Below are 18641 nucleotides of genomic sequence, written 5' to 3' on the forward strand. Positions count from 1 at the left end.
TAGACTCACGGCCTTCAAACTACAACTGCAGGTGGAGATTCTGTGCAGCTTCTTTAAATGCCGTGGCACAAAAACCAGGGCAGGAACGGGAGCAGAGATCTACACAAGCTCTGTAAAACTGCATCTTTTCTTAGAATCACCAAGATATGCACAGAAGAACAGATAGTACAAGCAGTTCTTCCTACAGTAGACTGTTGGTTTCCTTGTGACCACACTATTACTATTTCTACCTGAAAGGAGGTTGTAGCAAGGTAGGGGTTAGCCTCTTCTCTCAGGCAACTAGAGACAGGACAAGAAGAAATGGCCTCGAGCTGCACCAGGGCAGATTCAGGTTGGACATCAGGAAGAATTTCTTCACGGAAAGGGCTGTCAGCACCCTGGAGGTGTTAAAGAAATGACTGGATGTGGCACTTAGTGCTATGGTCTGATTGACAAGGTGGTGATTGGTCAAACGTTGGACCTCCTGGAGGTCTTTTCCAACCTAAATAATTCTGTGACTCTGCAACAAACTTCTTCATAATTTTCAGCGTAAAGTTCCCCTCTTTATCTAGCCCTCTATGCAAGAGCTTGAAAGTGCCTTCCAGGAATACAACCATAAAGCTGTTCCCCTCAATTCCTGCTTCTATCCACGCTAAAATTCTGTATGCTGTACTTCATTTGCTCTGTAAATCCAAAGTAGAAATAATATAAATAACAGGGCATCTTTTCATACCTAATGGATTTTCATAAAGTAGTTGCCTCTATTTCAGTGCTACAAAAGTAAATATAAATATGATAAATAGATTCCTAATTTGAGGCTCCATCTCTTGCTTAACATTCTTCTCATGCATATCTACAACTTTCTTCTAACCTATATATGGAAAAAAAAAATTTAAAAAATCATACATTCATTAATTCTGAATACTGTGCTTGATAGCTTGAAAACATGGATAGTATTCACTTCATAATATGAAATTTCAGGCTTAGCAGAATCATAATGAGACAAAGGCTCTTTTCTTGCTGAATGACTATATGCTAAAAAATAAGTCTCCCGCTAGTTCTGATTTCAATGACAAACACCACTTCAGAAAAAAGAATTATATGACAGTAGATAATTGCCTATGCTGTTTGCAGCATTTCAATATTTAAAAAATTAAAATGTCACTGGAATAAATCTGTTAATCTTTCCAATTAATTTATATATATATATATATATATATATATATATATATAAACAGACATTTAAGATGAAATTGCATTTGTATTTCCCCCACTAGACCACCAAATACTTGGTGGAAATTTTTGCTCACTGGATCACATGCTACTATACAGTTATTTAATTTCTGTATTGCTTATCCCTAAAAACTAACATTACCAAGAAACAAAACAAAATCATGCCTACCTACAAGGCCTTCCAAACTAGCTGTAAAACACATTATGGTTAAGATCAGTGAAGCCAAGACAGCCCATGCTGTGGGAAAAAGGTGGACTCAGCACAGTCCACATAAGACTGATGAAGGCAGATACTGAGGTAGGCCAGGAACTCCTCTCAATTCTCATCATAGAAAAAAATCACAAGGCCTTTTTGCAGAAAACTCCAAAGTGGGGCCGAAGTCAGGGTTCTTTTGGACACTGTTGCGAGCATGTTAACAGGCGGGCTTATAGACAAACAAAATACCAGGTTAAAAAAAAACATAGTAACCACAAAGATACGAGCCTGTAAAAGACTTCTGAGCAAAATTCCTTTCTAAAGGCAAGTGTAAGCATTTACAGTTAAAAAAATTCTAGAAGAATTAAAGAGTCGAAAAACATCGTATTTCAGGTTGAAGACTGACTTTAAAATGCCTATGATTTAGCACAAAACACAATACAGGGTTTACCCCATAAATACCATCTTAAAGCAAGACTATCAACTTTAAGTGTGGCCAGCATTTTAGAAGGAATAGAAACAGGTTAAAATAAAGCAGTTTTATACATAATCCTGACCTCAAAAGCAAGAAGCACTTTTCAAATACTTTTGTTGCCCTCTAATCTTTGAGGCTAGCTCTGTTACAAAAATTTCAGACACTTTGATGTTTCTTTAAAACTCTTCTTAAAACTATTACTGAAACTAAATCCATCCTTGTAAAACAGCCCATTAAAATAGCAATTGTGTTAAAAACCTGTTTTTAGGATTTTATTCCATCCTGCCTTTTAACACATTCCTCTGCTTAGAGAAAATCAATGAAAGTAAACCTGGAAGACAAAATCTTATCTATAAAACAAGAAAAATCACCAAAGTTGATTTTTTCCTACTCTATATTTAAGCAAATCTTGCAAAACATAGATAACATTTCCTGTATTTTCTCCTCTTTGGATGATGTTTGGAATTACTTGTAATTGTTGTGGCCAAGCCCCAATGTCAACAAGGTTTGATTTTAGACAATGCCTGAAAGAATTTAATACCTTAAAGGCTTAAGTAAACAGCTACTGCACCCAAAAATACACTGCTCACATCTGCACAATTCTTTTCCATTTAGTTTTTCTAGCTTGTTCTTTTTAAACTAAGTATTATTTCTTCAAGAAAAGAACATGCCTGTCCTTGATACAATATATTAATGTTTCTAAAAATAAATATTTACAGTGCAAGAACTGCAGAAACTGACTAAAAGCAGCCGGGGCGAGGGGACGGCTGGGGCGGCAAACACAGCAGCCCGACAGATAGGGCTGTGTCCAGTTCCAACTATTTAAACGACTGAGCTTCATCTCTTACAAAATTAAATCTCTCTCAAAAGAACTACCCGAAAAATCTAGCGTTAAGATAATGAACTGCAAATGAGCAGAACCCCCTCTATAAGCGCAGGACAGGCGGCCGAGCCCTGCGCCACCAGGGACGCCGCCTCCGACCCGCACAGCGCTGCCCGCGGCTCCGGCTCCGCCGCGCTGCAGGCGGGATAACCCGGGACACTGGGAGAGCGGCGAGCAGGCGATCGAAGAAAATAATTGTGGGTGGTGTTTGGGGGGGTTTTGTTTGGTTGGTTGTGGGGGTCTGGGGTTTTTGGTTTTTGGTTTGTTTTTTGTTTGTTTGTTTCTTTTTTTCTAACAGACACCAGGTTCTGAAGCGTCTCGGGGAACACGGGGAGACCAGAAGAGAAACTGTGAGATCCTCACCCTGCGGGCAGAGCCGGCAGCCGGCCCAGACACAGTCGCCAGGGCAGGGGAAGGGGGGCGGCAGGAAACGCCTGGGCGGGAGGGGCCGGACGGGAGGGTTTCCAAGACGGCGCTGGGTGGAGCGCGACCCCCGGGCGGGCACGGCTTCGCCCCGCGCCCTCCCTCCGCCTGCGAGGGTGCCCCGCTCGCTCACATGGGCGCTCCCTCAGCGCGTTACCTGATCAAAGCCACTACTCTCATCTTGGTCACAGGCCGGGGGCGGTAACACTGACAGGGAGGTGCGCGACAGCCGAGAAGCGCAGCAGGGAAGGAGCCCAGTCGCCGTAGCTACCCTGGGCCGCGGACGCCGCCGGCTCCTCCGATGCTACCGCTTGGCCGCCTCCCTAGGCGGGCCCTCCTCCCGGGCAGGCCGGCAGACTGCCTGCGCAGGCGGAAGGCTCGGCGAGCCGCCGGTTCCCCACGCCCGGAGGAACGTGTTGCCGCCGCCACAAGGCTGCGCCACGGCCGGGACGGCGGAGCCCAGGCGCGGCCCGGCGGCGGGCGGGAGGAGGGCGCGGCCGCGGAGGCAGAGCGCGGGGCACCTATGGCGGGCAGGGCGGCCGCGCCGGCAGGCCCAGGCCGGCCGTGTGAGAGCATCGCCCGGCGCTCCTGCCACCTCCTCCGTGCCCGCCTGTTGCCTTCTGCCCTTCAGCGAAGAGCCACGGACCTGCTGCAAGCGAGTGTTGTGTAGGGAAGAGGGCCGACCGCGGGAGGCCGCCCCCTCCCCCTGGGGTGGCCGCTGGGGACGCTGCGGGGCGCAGTCGCAGCTCCACTGCACCGGGCCCCGGGGCTGGGAGGCCGGCAGGGCCCGCTCCGAGGGCTGGAGTTGCCGCGGGGCTTCAGAAGTCTCCGCGGACCGGTTGTATTCGCCGCTGCGAGCAGGGAGGGACAGCAGAGCAGAGCTGGCTGCCTCCCTAAGGGTTCTCTGCTCGCCGGCGAGCACAGAATGTCCACCCGCACCCTTGCGTTCAGCTTCTGCATATCGAAGATCTGAGCTTGTCATCTGATCCCTGTTTTGGGCCAATGTTTTGAGCAATCCCGCCGTGAGGCATACAACAGGCAGCACTGCAGGTTTGTAGGCTGAGTCAATTAAAAGCGTACCCAGGTGCCCAATCTCTTGACTCCAGACACAAGTCTATTTCTCCCATGTCACAGAAGAAACCCGTGAGTTAGTTCTGCCCATGAAACTGTACCACTAAGCTAACTTCAGGAATCCTATACCACCAGATAAAGCCATTGCTGGTGTATTGTGGCAGTGTTTTGAGAAGTAGTCTGAGGTCCCACCACTGTCCGGTCTTTGATTCTAAGGGCCCATGAGACTAAAGTGGGGGCAAGAAGTCACTGGCGTGCTGTTGGTTGCTCGCCCTCGGTGGAGCCTGGTGTGCAGGGTCAGCGGGTACAAGTGCAGTGCCTCAGGGTGAGCCTGGGTACCAGCGTGAAAACTGGCAATGACCAGGAACGCCGATTTATGGTTCCTTTTGAGTTCAGTTGCAGCAACCACTGCAGATCACAAAAGGCTTTGTTTCTCAAGCCTGAGACAAATGCTTTATGCACTGTGAGTGCTAACTTATCAGTTCCTTGTAACATGAAACTATACAATGCTGTATAACAATCTGTACCACTCAGGGTTTACTCAAGTTCCTTGCACACAAATTGTTTATGAATGTCCCAGCAAGAGAAAATGTGGAAGAAAATATTCTAGGAAAAAACATTTTGTTATAGCGATAAATGTACCAAAATAAATGCCTAGAGAGACAAATATATAAGGTTTTTTATGCACAGCTCATGAAACAGCTTGAAAGACCACTTTTTTTTTAAGATGATTTTAGTCAGCACATGATTTGTACAGTAAAACACTAAAATAGGAGTGGATAATTATGGGCAGATATGAAGGTGATGATGCCTTCCTAAATACACTTTGAAAAGTTAAGAAGTGACAATCAATATAAAACTTATTTGATAAGTAGTTTGAAAGAGGTAATAAACACAACGTGGCTTTTTCTGCATTGGAATAATTGCAAAAAACACATGTTTAAAAGCAAATAAATCCTTGGTTCATGCTTTGACCGTCACAGGCTAACAGTTATGAGACAGAATATTTGACTTTCCTTGGAATTACTTACAGGACAGTTGAATTTCCTGCTAGTTTATTGATGATGACATAATGTGTAATTCATTGAAAGTTTTTTTGCTCTTCAAGACATTTAGGTGATCTAAAAGGGTAACTTAGATGTGAAATTCTGATGAAAGGGCAGGGATTTTGGTAGGGATTGGGGTTCTCTTTTTGGCTCAGAGAGGTAATGGAGACGTGTTCTGAATTAAAAGGGAGATTTTAGCAGAGATTACCAAACTGAATGAAGCAATACTGCATAGTATATGAACTAGTAGAAAATAACCACACCTCTGAGGAACTGTAAAAAAAGGCAGACCAAAGGTATTTGATTTATTGACCAAAAAAGAAAGAAAAAAGAAGGTAATTTTGTCATATATCACCTCTATGTTTTCTGTGTTTGAATTAAATATGTTTATTATTATCACAAGAAAGAATAATTTGGCTAGTAGTTGTGAATACTTAAAAGATACTAATTTACAATATTTAGCAATGATACATGGAAAGCCTAAAAATCATGTACATAAGTTATTCTGATGCTTTATAAAATGGAGAGGCCATATAATCTGTAACTTTAATCAGACACCTTTAGAACAAATACTCAAAGACTTGTAAAGATCTAAGTAGTATTGTTAGAAGATCTGGAAAAGAGTAATTCTGAAGTCCCACTTTTTTGCAAAGGTCTGTTATTACTAATCTATTCTGATACAATGTTGCTGTTTTTTCAGCAGATGGTTCTATTGCATTCAGTTTTACAGCTTCCAAAAAAATCAAATTTCCACTTACAAGTCAGACTTGTTTGAAGTAGAAGTTACATATGTCACTCTAGGACCAAAGTCTGCTTTGTGTGCTAGTGAGATTGGAATTTTTGCTTCCATTTGATGAAGACATCAGTAGTTATTTGCACAAATAAAAAAGTGAGATTTGGCTCCCAGAATTTGCGAAATATATCAAAATTGAATAATAAAGTGGTGTTTCAAAACAGATTTTCCCCAAAAAGATGCTGTTTTCAGATTATGTGGAATATATTCTGTGAGAAAACCTGTTTACTCTCATTCACCTGATGGAATAACTCTGTTGTAGTGTCACTGCTCTTGAAAAGTTCTGCCATACGACAGTGGACAAAAGGCAGTGCATCATCTCTCAAGCTGCTTGCCCCAAGACATTCTGTTCTACTGCCGCAGCAGCTGAAACAATAAAATCCACCAAAGCTGCCTTTCATCTCGGAGAAGTACTGGCTAGTTTGTACAGAATGCCAGCAATGGCTCAGTGTTTCTTTTTCACCCTTTTCTGCCTAGAGAGTTGAAAATAATGATAATGAATTAATATAACTGGAGGAACCTGTCAGAGGATTAAAAAACGCAATGCAGTATCCCTAATGATCTGGAATAGTTAATTAAGTCCTCTTATAAATGAGTTCCAAAAATAACTTACTTTCAGTAAGTTATTCTGAGAAACAGTCATTTTAGCATACCTGAGCTGCAGTGCCTCTTAGAAAAAGGCCAATTATCTGGTGATTGGCACTTAAAGGTGAACTAATGAAGTTCTTAATTAAAAGATTTCCTAATATAATCACCAGTAAGTAATAGAATACTGCATATATAAAGCAGGTGTAATATTAGAAGAATATTTCCATTTTGAAAAAAAAGGCTTTGAAAATCATCTCCTCCTTTGCTCACCATGCCATGTCCAAAATGGGAATGTCAGGGTTTTCACGGGTGTAGCTGGCAGTGTGCCACTATTGCCTCTCATTAGAGTGTCCTGCTCTGACTCTCCTGCAGTCAGAGGTGTTTTCCTCATCTAACAGGTGGCAGAATTTTTGCTACTCTTAATACCCAAAGCTGTTTATGTAATACAGAAAAAAATTATTTGAGATTTTACAAGAGAATATATTGGACTTTTTCACTAAGAAACTGGCTGCAGAGTTCCTTTAGCTGCCTGTCATTGACAACTTTCCTGAATTTTCACTTTCTTCACAGTAAACACGGTATTATGAATTCTTCCACAAGATAAACTTGAATTAAATTTTGGGAAAAATACTCTGGTTTGGCAGCTTGAGATGTACTGACATACTACCAGAATCTGAATGAAATTTCTCAGGCAGCGTATCTCCCCATTCAGAGGTAGAAGGACTCAAGGTCCTTCTGTCAACATTTCTACAGCTCGACAGATGTAAGGAGCGTTGCTCGAATGCTGCATAACCATGCTAACAGTGCATCAGGCCCAGGATAAAACAGCCTGTTAAGATTAGCTTGAGCACGTTGTCACACTGATCATCTCTTTTTAGACACAAATAGGTATACTTCTGGTTGACCTCCAACCATTCACACTGGTGATCACCCTGGTGATCAGTGCTGTAAGTGAGGAATGACATACTGGGCCTGTGGGCTCCTTGCTCCTAAGTGCTCTGTATAAACACTACTAAATATATATGCACCTATTCCCATAGTTCTTAGTGCTGGTAAGACAAGACTTGTCATTTTCATAGGTGATTTGACTTGTTTTTGAGGAACTACGAAATTGCACAACTTTACTTCGTCCTTTATGTAGAATTTTTGAAGACTCTCAGACCTGTATTTATGAACTACTATGACAGAAATAGAATTTAGCCTAAGGTAGCTTTATATAGGTTCTTGACTGTAATTGTCCTTATATGATGAGAGTTTTTCTAAGCTTTTGTTGAACTTAATTTTCGCTAACCAATCTACTAATCTTCAGAGAGTCAAAAGTATAAAATTAGCCTTATACCATCATGCCTCTGTCAAAATGACCAGTGTTTCCATTTCCATCAGACACTAGTGCAAGCTAAAATTCATATTCACTGGCAGCTGAACAGTTTTTCACTTGACTAAATGAGTTTTCAGTGTTTGAAATTTTTACTATATTAATAAAAGCACTAATTTTAATTACCACCAAGAGAAACTGTCAAGTGTAACTGGCAAAATCATTCATTTACATTTTTTCTGTTCAGCTTAATCCATGGGATTTAAATGTATTTTTCTCTATCTGAAGTCTGTAAGTACTTCCAAGGGGAAAAAGAAAAGTCTCCAGATCACCAGAAAGCCTGTAGTACCAAAGGAGGTTTTGTTCTACATGTGTCTATTTTGATTGCAATTAAAAAGTTAAATGGAGATATTGTATTTACAGGTTTAAAGCACTTCTATATTTTCCTGTCTTTTTCTCACTTAAAAAATGGATATTTTTAGAAATAAACATTTCAGTTTTTTTAATTTGTGTAAGTTTTAAATACAAAACAAATGTGAGAGCTATTCTAATGTTACATTGAAACAAATGTAGATCAGAGATGTTTGTTGTAAAGAAGTACATGTACAAGATTCAAAACCACCTCCCTCTTATCTAATATGACGTTTCCCGTGAAGTTATATTAACTGTATGTTAAAGACTATGATCTCCTAATTAACCATTCTAGGGAGGAAGAAAGAGATCTTTTAGGCTCAATAATCCTTGTAATATGTTCATCATTCAACAAATTTGAATCTAAAACTATAGACTTTAATTTATTGGGAGTTAGCCATCTATATGATGTCTGCAAAACACCCAGGAAAAATGTGGTCATGGATAATAACCCATGATAACAAAGAGAAATTAGCTATCTAGTTAATGAGGTTAAGCTACAGTATCCTCTTCGTCATCATGAGCTAAACCACTGGGATCTTGTATGCAGAAATGGCTGGGACATTTTTACAGAGTCTCAGAAATTTAGAGAAGCAGCCTTCAGTGAAAAGAGTCAGAAAATTGAACTGTTGGAATGAAAATCTAAACCGGAACTATAGTCTCTTATTGTAGTGGTGTATAATTTGAGATCATTCCTCACTTACTAAATGGTTCTGTGGTTCATCATTGATTAAGAACATTTGAGTAGGTTAAAACTGGTGAAGTTTCAGGGGAATAAGCAAACAGCGAGTTTTTTGGCCCATTTGTTTCACTACAAAAATCTTCCCATACCATAAAATATTTATAACAGAGCTTTAAGTAATAAAAGTAATAAAAAGGATTATTTTCTTTCCATTCCATGGTTCCTATTCTGTTCAGTTTTGCCAGTAGAAATAACATTAATAACTTTAACAATCAAGCCAGTTTTTAACTGTGTCACGTTTAATACCCTTCATCTGAGAGAGCTGGATTTTTCAAGAAAGAATCTAGTAAGTATGAAGCTGTTTTGACCTAATTAGCAAAGTAGCGAGCTTAATTATGAGTGATTCCGAGAAAGCATTTTATTGCTGAAAAGAAAAGCAACAAATCAGTTGTAACTTTCAATGTCCCATTGAACTTTATGACATCATTTGTAGTATAAACCACTGACATAATCTGGCTCTGATTTTGAGTCCTCAAGGAAGGGTGGTTGTGACAGTGCCCTTTGAAATAACATTGAAGCTTCGGCTCCCATGTCAATATCATGCTCTAATCAGTGCAGTCTTTATTGTTGCAGGGTCTTCCACCTTATAATTGACCCTGACATATGCTATTCACTCTGCCCCTTGGCTTCGGACATATAATTTCTGTCATGGTCAATTATTAGGTAATAGAGGCAGCAACCACAGGGACCATTGCTTAAAATCATCCTACACAGTAAACCCTGAAGTCACCAAATTCAAATATAACTGGAGGGGAAGAAGGGATCTAGTCTTTGATAAAACTAATATTCTTTTCACTTCTATATAGAAAAATGTCAATTTCCATCGTCCTGTATATTACTGAGACAAATGGTGGCAGTGCTATTTCTGAAACAGGTTAAGAAAAAGTACAAAAACCATTACCAAACTCAACATACTCTGAAATAAGGAAATTGTCTGTATGAGCATACAGTATGCATAAAAATTAGATTACACTACATTTGAAAGGCAGATGAGAGTTTAAGTGACAAGTGGGCAAGTGCTAAAAATAAGGGCATGTTACTTCCTTTCCAACACTGCTTTGTCTGTATGCTTTCTTTAACGTTGTTTAAGCCTTGAAGTGAAGAAATACTTTTCGAGAGTCTGAAAGATACTTCTGATTACCATATTGATAAGAACCGGTTTTGAACAAAAAGGTCTCTTCTTCTTGTCCCATAGGTTCTGTAGTGCCTGAGAAATTGGGCAGACAAAAACCAGGACACCTGCTCTCTGGTTTTCATGTAAGCATTATGATTTTCAAAAACATAAGGTTTTGCAGTCATTGTACTACTGCAATAACATTAAAAAATCATTACAACTTCAGGAATAAGAGCTGATATGAGCAAAAGTTTATCACCCATCTGCAGAGATTGAAAAGGAGGATTGTGAACCAGTGGTTCACTTCAGAGATTCTCTGTCCATAGTCAACTATGCGACTAAACCATAGGGATAGCCTTCCCTGGTTTTTGCTGCATGAACATTAATTTTAATTTGCTAGTTGCCATTGCCTGGTTTGGGTTGCTTATTTTTGTTAGGTTTTTTTTTTTGGTTGCTTGGGTTGTGGGTTTTTTAAAAGAATTGAAGGGAATTTAAACAATCTATAGTCTTTCCAAGTCACAAATTATTATCTACAGGAATCTTCCATTGGTTTGTTCCACTGTTGATGGTTTACTTAATTCTCTTTTGTGTAAGAACACAGCTCAGAAATAATCCTTAAAAGACCTTTGCAAATCTACTGTTTTACAGGTAATGCAAGATAAAATATTCTGAAAAATGTAATTTGGTGATGTCTTTATTGCATATCTTAGCCTGAATAGACAAACTTCTAATTAAGATTTCTGCAATTATCTAAGTATTTTATAATCCCATCTGTCATAATGATGTATACATAGCATAGCAATCCCAATAAATACCAAGCACATACAATGCAAGTGCTTTTAATTTAAACCCTAACACTGATTAATGATGGAGTATTCTGAAGCTCCTGTACATATTCTGTATTTCAATTGTATGGTTGTCATAAGGTTTAAACACCTTCCTTCTGAAGTACACAGTCCTGCATATATTTGGGAGCTGTTAGTCCAGCAACTGCTGTTACTCTGTACAATATCCAAACAAGTAAACTTTGGAAATTACTGATTTAGCTACATATGAGGGACTTTACCAGATTGTGTAACCCAGCTCAGGTTTGGAAGACAAAAAACTTACATTGACTGAACGTACTAATGGATGCAGGTAGTAAATTTCCACACCTTCAGAATAAAAAAGTTCTGTTCCTAACGTGAATTCTTTTATCTAACCTGCACGTATCACATGACATCCTAAACATTAAATTCAGTTTTCAGAAGTCTGCAGTCTGTGAAGCAAGGAGAATGACTCCTGGCCGATTTAATGGTTTAAAGCATGATTGAATATACTAACAGGGCTCTGTGAAATACTCATTTCAATATATATAATGTTTTTTTAAAATATTTCATCTCTATACAGGTCTCATCCTCTAAATAAGTGGAGCATCTCTATTGAGCTTAAGAAGCAGAGGCAATAGAGCCCAGAAATACTGAGACAGCACCAGTGGTCTGAATCTTAAAATTTTATTTTCTGGTCAATAACTTGTTGATTGTTGCTCAATCATTCCTGCTTTTTCAGCTGCTCTTTGTTTCAATTTCTCTCACTGTAAAGTGACATAGATATACCTTGCAGAGTATTTTGAGATTTATGGAGTTTTACAACTGTGTAAGTTACAAAAGATCACTGTAATAAGTATTTTAAAAAGAGTCTTTTCATAAACCTTTTAATTCAATGGTTCTAAAGATAATTCTTATCATTTAGATTATGGCAATTAAGGTAGATACTTTGTGTATAATGAATGAGATAATTTATAATCTTAAAAATTTATAAGATTGGTTTATTTTTAATGTTTATATGCACGTTCATCTGGGGAAGTATTCAGGGACATCACAAGCAGTGTTTAAATCTCACCACGGCAACTGATTTTTCTGTACTCTATCAATAACATATTTGCAAAACTGCCAGATGGGAAGAGAAACTGCAGTGAGAAAATAATGGTGAGGTTTGTAGTACAGGGAAAAAGGATCAGACTTACATACATGATTTTAACAGCATATTATGAGTTACTTTAAACATTTAACAAACTTCTTAAATATCAGCTTTTCATTGATCTGTGTGCAAGGACGACAAAAGAAAAAGGTGAAAAATGTCATGTAGATAAAGCTGACACAAATCCTAATGAAACACAATTAATAAGAAATATAAAAATGGTAAATATTTGGATGATAAATCTTGTGGCAAGATGGGAGTCAGAAGGTTACTATAACTTTGCATTAAAGATTTCTAATAGAGTATATCCAGTCTCTCTTTCTTCCACTATGGATAAGATTGGTTAAAATACAGTTTTAAAAAATTTCATTCTCCCAGGCTCTTAAGTATACAACAGCATTAAAAACAGTTAAAGACGGAAAACTTGCAAAACCTCAGTGCATTTTTTATCCCATTTTCAGGCAGCATTAGATCAACAACAGAAATAATTGCTGTCAGTTTGCACTTTTTGACCAATAATTCTCTGTATTTTCTGTAAGGAACTTGAGTGATGCAAATGACCTTATTTTTACAGCATGCTTTTATTAAATAGTTTATTATTTTGGCAGACTAATAAAGATTTTGGTATTTGCTTTTATTTGCAATAATATTACCACAACATAAAAAAGGATTTTATGTTCTTTTTGAGGAACAAGGAGGATAAAAGTGTTGATGGATAGTGCAACTAAGGCATCAGCAATGAGCTGGAAATGAGACACATAAATATGAAAGCAGAGCTAAGAAAATAGAACTGCACCCTTGGCCTTTCTTAAAAGAATACGCACATGCTATGGTTCATTCATACAGTTAGGGAAACTCCTTTTGTTTTCAGTAAGTCAGTGAAAATATGCAAAGACTAAAATATTACTAAGATTCTCAGCTGTTTGTCATATTTCAGTAGTTAATATAGTTGGGAAATGTTTCTAAACATTTAGAGAAATAACTCTTGATAGTGATGCTAACTTTTTAGAAGATGTGTGTTTTCTTTGATGTATAAATTCGTCCTTCTTTCTAGCTATGTCTTAGACAAAGGTGGTGAAACAATATCAGTTTTCAGTTTTCCCTTTTTTGCCTCTCAAACAGACCTAAGTGTTCAAAGATCAAAGAGTTGAGACCTCGTAGCCAGATTAGGCAATCACACACAGATTTTAAAACCAAAATTATCAGTTCTCTAATAAAAAAAAAAAAAACAAACCAAAGCTTAGGTAGCACATAATAGCATTCATCTTATTTTGAATTGGATGGGGAGTTTCATTTCAGATTGAAAAAAATTGTGTATTCTTTCTGCAATAATCTGAGCTCCTCGACAATGGGTGGTGTTAGATGTAAGGGGCAGTATGTAAGAGTTGCGCAACGTATTTTATAATCTGAACCTCAATTTCTTGTGTAAGGAACATATTGATTCAAGCAAATAATTGGGTATGCCTTAGAAATATTGATATTTGCTTCATTGAGGATACTTAAAATCTGAATTTTACTTATAGACACCCCTCAAAAAGACAGTCAAAGCAGAAAAATACAAACAGAACAAATACTAAATGACAAAAAAGGTGAGCAGGCAAGTAAAAGTTCCCCTCACTGGAAATTTGTTTGTTCCATTTGCCTTTTCTAAAAGGCAGCCAGTAAACAGGAATCATGAAGTATGTTTCATAGAAGAATAAATCTAACAATTAATTATATGTCAAGGCTTAAGAATCAAAAAACTGCTTATGCCCATTGCCAGTCATTCACTCCCTGTCAGTAGTAGTTCACATCTTTCCTGGGATGGCATCCAACCACAGTGGCATCTAAAATATAGCAGGCTATATTGTTACAGTTGGAGGTGAAATCGAAAGTTGCACCAAACAGAAGTGACAAATTCACATTGCTCAGTGTTGCCTAGCAATAAGAGATGAGTTTATTATGAACACTTGACTCTATATCCATCGCAAAGAGGCTTTGTATTCACACCAAAATGCCACTAATCTTACAGGCAAAAGGGGCAAAAATAGGGTAGGCAGAAGGAGGGAACAGTCATAGTAGTTCTAAGTATGTTCGGTGTTTCAAGATTTCTCTCTGTCTCATGGGAACTTGCTCAGGAGGGAAAGGCAGAGCCTGCCTCTAGCTGAACTGTTGAGATTGGCCAGGTAGCTAGTTACCAGCCTTAATCATCCTTTTGAATGCCCCCAGTAGTGCTGTTTCATTAGTAGTATGATAGTAGTTCAGACACTTCAAATACATGAAGTCTTTACTGAATATTCTCGAGAACTGCACAGTAGTTGTTTTCATTGTGCAGAGTTTTCCATTTGCTGCAGCTTTGTTTTCTTTTTTTTCTCTTTTGTTTTTTAAATGGAAAAGGACAAGTCATCAGGTAGCTTTTCATTTATATGGAAGAACATTTACTTCTATCTTGGACATTAGACCATATCTCTCAAAGTATTAATTGCCTAACTGTTCAGATAAATGGGTTTTTCAAGAAACATTTAGGTATCCTTGAAAACTATAGTGGCTAGCCACCCACATATTTAGGCACATAATCCATTTTAAAAATCCATGCAATAGCTCTTATTAAAAAAAATTATTCCAATAACTTATCTGTTTCTGTGTTTTTATGCCATCTGCATTTTTGACAACTGATTTTTTTTGACAGCATGGTCCATTGTGCCCAAGTTCACATCAGTTTTTTTTCTCTCTTTTTTTTAACATCATGTGACTGCATATATAGTAAGAAAATGGGTTATATCATGCATTTTATTTTACTGGTTTTTAACTGAAAAAAATGTATAAAATAAGTATTTCTATTGCAAGGCTGCATTTATACTATAAAAAGAATAAATTCATGAAATGCTATGTAAGTATATTGAGGTTACAAAACAGTTGTGATTTTAAGAAGCTTTAGAAACAAATACAAAAACTAAGGGTGACATTTAGAAATTATGTGATTTAGGTATAATAGTGTGAAGTATAGATAAAAATTGCTCTGTTTTATGAAATGTTTAATTAAAAAGGCTAATGCAGAATTATCTCCTTAGCTTACATGTTCACCTAGACAAATTAACTGAACCTGTGAAAATTTGACAGTATAATTTTTTTATTTTTTGTGCAAAATGCAGCTATTGTCTCTAATTGTCACTTACGCAGTAAGCTTTGCAGGTACAAAACCAAGCTACATACATTTTACAAATGTTTTTGTAAAACCTTTAGTAACTTTGGTCCTTTCTTTATTTCAGATTCAACGTGTTACAAACAAACATATTCCACCTGTTACAGCAATCTGGCATATTACTTTCTTGATACGTGATGATACAATACCTCTCAGGTTTGCTGAGTAGCAAAGAGAAATGTAAGCAAATGAAAAGGTTTTCCACTTTCACAGTTTTTTTCTGCTTGGGGTTCTGTTTGTCTGAGAACTGTATGAATAGAAGCCATATTTTATAGTATTTCTTTAACCTCTGCCATCTGGTGTAGGTTAGTTTTTCCACTGCCAACATATCCTAGAGGCCCCAGTACCAAAATGTTTAGTTTCTAAGTAAACATTTGGACTTTATAAATCCAGTTAAAAGAAATAGAGCATTATTTTTTTAAACTGTATGTTACATTTGCCACTAGTGATGACATTAATAAACACAGAGACAGGTATGTGGGTTTCAAGGCTTCTGGCCATGACTTTTTCCATAGCAGACCTACAGAGATGTCAGGTCACCTGACAGCTTTAATCACTGAGTCATGCTCAGTTATCAGGAAGGAACTTGAATATTACTTACTGACCTAAAGTCTGAAGTTGTGTCGAGGGATTTGCATCACCATAGCCAAAACCTTCCAAATCAACCGTGGCTTCAGGCAAATAATACTCCCCTATGCCAAAGCCAGAGCTCTAACTTCTCTATTTTTTTTTAATATCAACCCAAGTTATTTCACTGCAACAAGAGAGGATTGTTGCTACAAAAGAACTTGGGCAAGTCACTAACCACTTAGAAAACCCAAGCTACTTCTCTAGCAACTTCCTTATGTCTGAGGAAGAAAAAAGCCACAAAAATTGTGTGTCAGAATTCTACTACCAACAGGAGAAAGTTCTTTCTAAGCTTACAAAAGTATACTGTTTCGTTTTGTACTAGCCAGCAAATTATCAAATTTCAATTTGAAAAAAATGAAGGAGTGTTGATTGTCCTAAGTTGATCTTTAGTCAGAATGAAAAACTGAAAAAAACTTGCTTCTGCTGAGCATGAAAAGGCAGACAGGGTTCACCTTAATCAGTATTTTTCAGAGGCAGACAGTCATCAGGGAAAAGACACATAGATAATAAGGGTGCACAGATTATAAAGGAAAACATTAAAGCTGTGTATAAGCAAGATCTGAAAGGTAAATAAAATGAAAACAACTACTATCTTGTCACTTAATTCAGATTTAGGAAAAGTTCTGAAAAAAAATGTAGGAACTTTCACTTATTTACATGTCCACATGGTTAAATTTTTGTGTGTTTGTGTTTTTCCCTAAATTATAAAATATCAAGGGTAGCTTGGTTTGCCACCTTCTCCTGAAGCATTTCCTATTCCTGAGGAGTATTCAGAAACATGTTTTTGGCATTAAATGAAATTCTAGTGAAAATTCAGAAAAGGTCTTTACTTCTTACTGTTTGTTCAGTTTCAAATTAAACATGTCTTAAAAGCAAAGAACAGTAAATAATCTAATTAATACATGACTCTTTTCTGAGCACTGAGATGCAGTGCAAAAGTTATGCCCATTTAATTGAATTCATTTAGAATTTTACTAGTTTAATCAGTGCAATCTGGTAATGAAGATTCATTAGTATCTTAGAAGTATTTGTTGAATTTAAATGATAACTCTCTTGGGGATAATTCTTCTTGCTGAACAGCATGAATGAAGAGATGACGTATCACCTTTCAGCCAATCTGGAATGTGAAATTCTGTGTTACTTTGCAAGACCACTAATTGCATTTGTTCTATTATGCTTAGTTATAAACAGCAGCATCTGGGGATTGAACATTCTCTCTGCCACAGGGATAGTGGCTTCTGCCTAGATGGACAACTGGTTAAATTGCCTCAATATGAGTCATCAGAACAGATAAATCAGTGCCCACGCTGTGGTCTGTTTAGTCGTCAGTGAAACTTATTTGATTTAATTTAGTAATTTTCTAATTCTAGCTTACTTTGAGACCATTCACAGTTTTTCACTCTGCTTCTTAAATCTTCTTGCATTGGAGTGACAGTTTAGACATGCCCTGAAAGATTTACCTCAGTATTTCTTTGTAGCCATTGATTAGCCCCATGAACCTATGCTTGGATTGGTGTTGTGCCTGAGCTTACCCTGTCCTGTCAGCACCTCTTACCAGTCAGCTCACTCTCTGATTCACTTCTGATTTTCAGTGAACTCCAGTCTCTATGTTCTGTGTCTGGCTAGGCATTTTAAGACTGGATTTAACCTTAAGAACCCAGACACATGCTACCAGTCCATCTTTTTATCTACCCTCTTCTGTCACAGCCTTTCCTGTAAACATTTTGTCAATGTAAGTGAATTTTTCAAAGGACTCATGATCACAAGATTCCTGCAGATTTTGTGAATCTGAACACCTATATGAGAAGATAAAAAATCAAAGTCAGAGCTCCAGGAAGGAAAAGACTAGATTTGGTAGTTATATATTTGGCTATCCACTAAGTATGCAGCTCAGAGCCTGCCACAACACTGTATTGCTGTTTTCCACATCAGTAGTAAAAGTATATAGGAAGAATCTGGAAGTAATTTTCATGAAATTTTATCTTTTGTCATTTCTGTCTTAAAGCTGGACACTAAATTGGTCCTAACTCACAATCTTCCCCAGAAGAGATGGGAAGGGAAGAATCTCAGGCTAAATTCCAGCACATAGACTGGACTCATAGACCCAACTCCTTCTGAGGGACAGATTCTAGGCTCTGACTTTCTTCTGTGTATTTCCTACTCAACAGCAGCCTTCTCTGTTTTTCACTAACATAAATCCTATTCAGATTTGTCTCCAGCCAGTCTGCTTGCCAAGCGTGGGCTAAGGGTTTCACTTGTCAGCCCCTTGGCACATTAGGTACTTTGTGATGCTGTTGTGAGGCCTTGGGTGGTTTTGATATGATTGTACTGTAATCAGTCCAATAAGAATGAAACTCTTATATTTAGACTCTCTATAGAAGTAAATGTACCTACAGATGCAAAGTGGTATTGAAGGCTGTGGATTTTTATCAGGAGTAAATTGGTTGCATGATTTAGATTTTTATGTTTGCTGAGTACCTAAATTCTCACCCAATAATTACTGGCTGTTTATAAATGTGATATGCACGTAGGGGACATATGATCACAGCACGTATACGTTGCCATTTGTATTAGGTGACATACGTGAAGAAAAAGAAGATCT

At 38.0% G+C, this 18641-nt stretch overlaps 1 protein-coding gene and 1 long non-coding RNA gene across 6 annotated transcripts in view; one reads left to right on the forward strand and one right to left on the reverse strand.

Moving 5' to 3' along the window:
• The window catches only part of DPH6 (diphthamine biosynthesis 6), a 202449-nt gene extending 198524 nt beyond the window's left edge, over positions 1 to 3925 (reverse strand). For 2 of the 5 annotated variants that reach the window (XM_017827398.1, XM_017827397.1), the window contains exon 1: positions 3836 to 3925. Coding sequence is in view for 2 of the 5 variants with exons in the window: in XM_017827400.1 (XP_017682889.1) it covers positions 3347 to 3369 (23 nt within the window). In the remaining 3 variants the exon portion in view is untranslated. Of the gene's footprint in view, positions 1 to 712; positions 779 to 3346; positions 3556 to 3835 lie in introns of those variants that run through there. The other 3 variants (XM_017827400.1, XM_017827401.1, XM_017827402.1) reach the window with 3 other exon arrangements.
• Positions 3926 to 4165: 240 nt separating this feature from the next.
• LOC108503450 lies at positions 4166 to 17642 on the forward strand. The gene is made up of 3 exons (XR_001876833.1): positions 4166 to 4575; positions 7536 to 7541; positions 17632 to 17642. It is a non-coding gene; the product is annotated as an uncharacterized LOC108503450 (long non-coding RNA).
• Positions 17643 to 18641: the final 999 nt, after the last annotated feature.

Source organism: Lepidothrix coronata, unplaced genomic scaffold, assembly GCF_001604755.1.
Source record: "Lepidothrix coronata isolate B3197 unplaced genomic scaffold, Lepidothrix_coronata-1.0 Scaffold138, whole genome shotgun sequence".
NCBI lineage: Eukaryota > Metazoa > Chordata > Aves > Passeriformes > Pipridae > Lepidothrix > Lepidothrix coronata.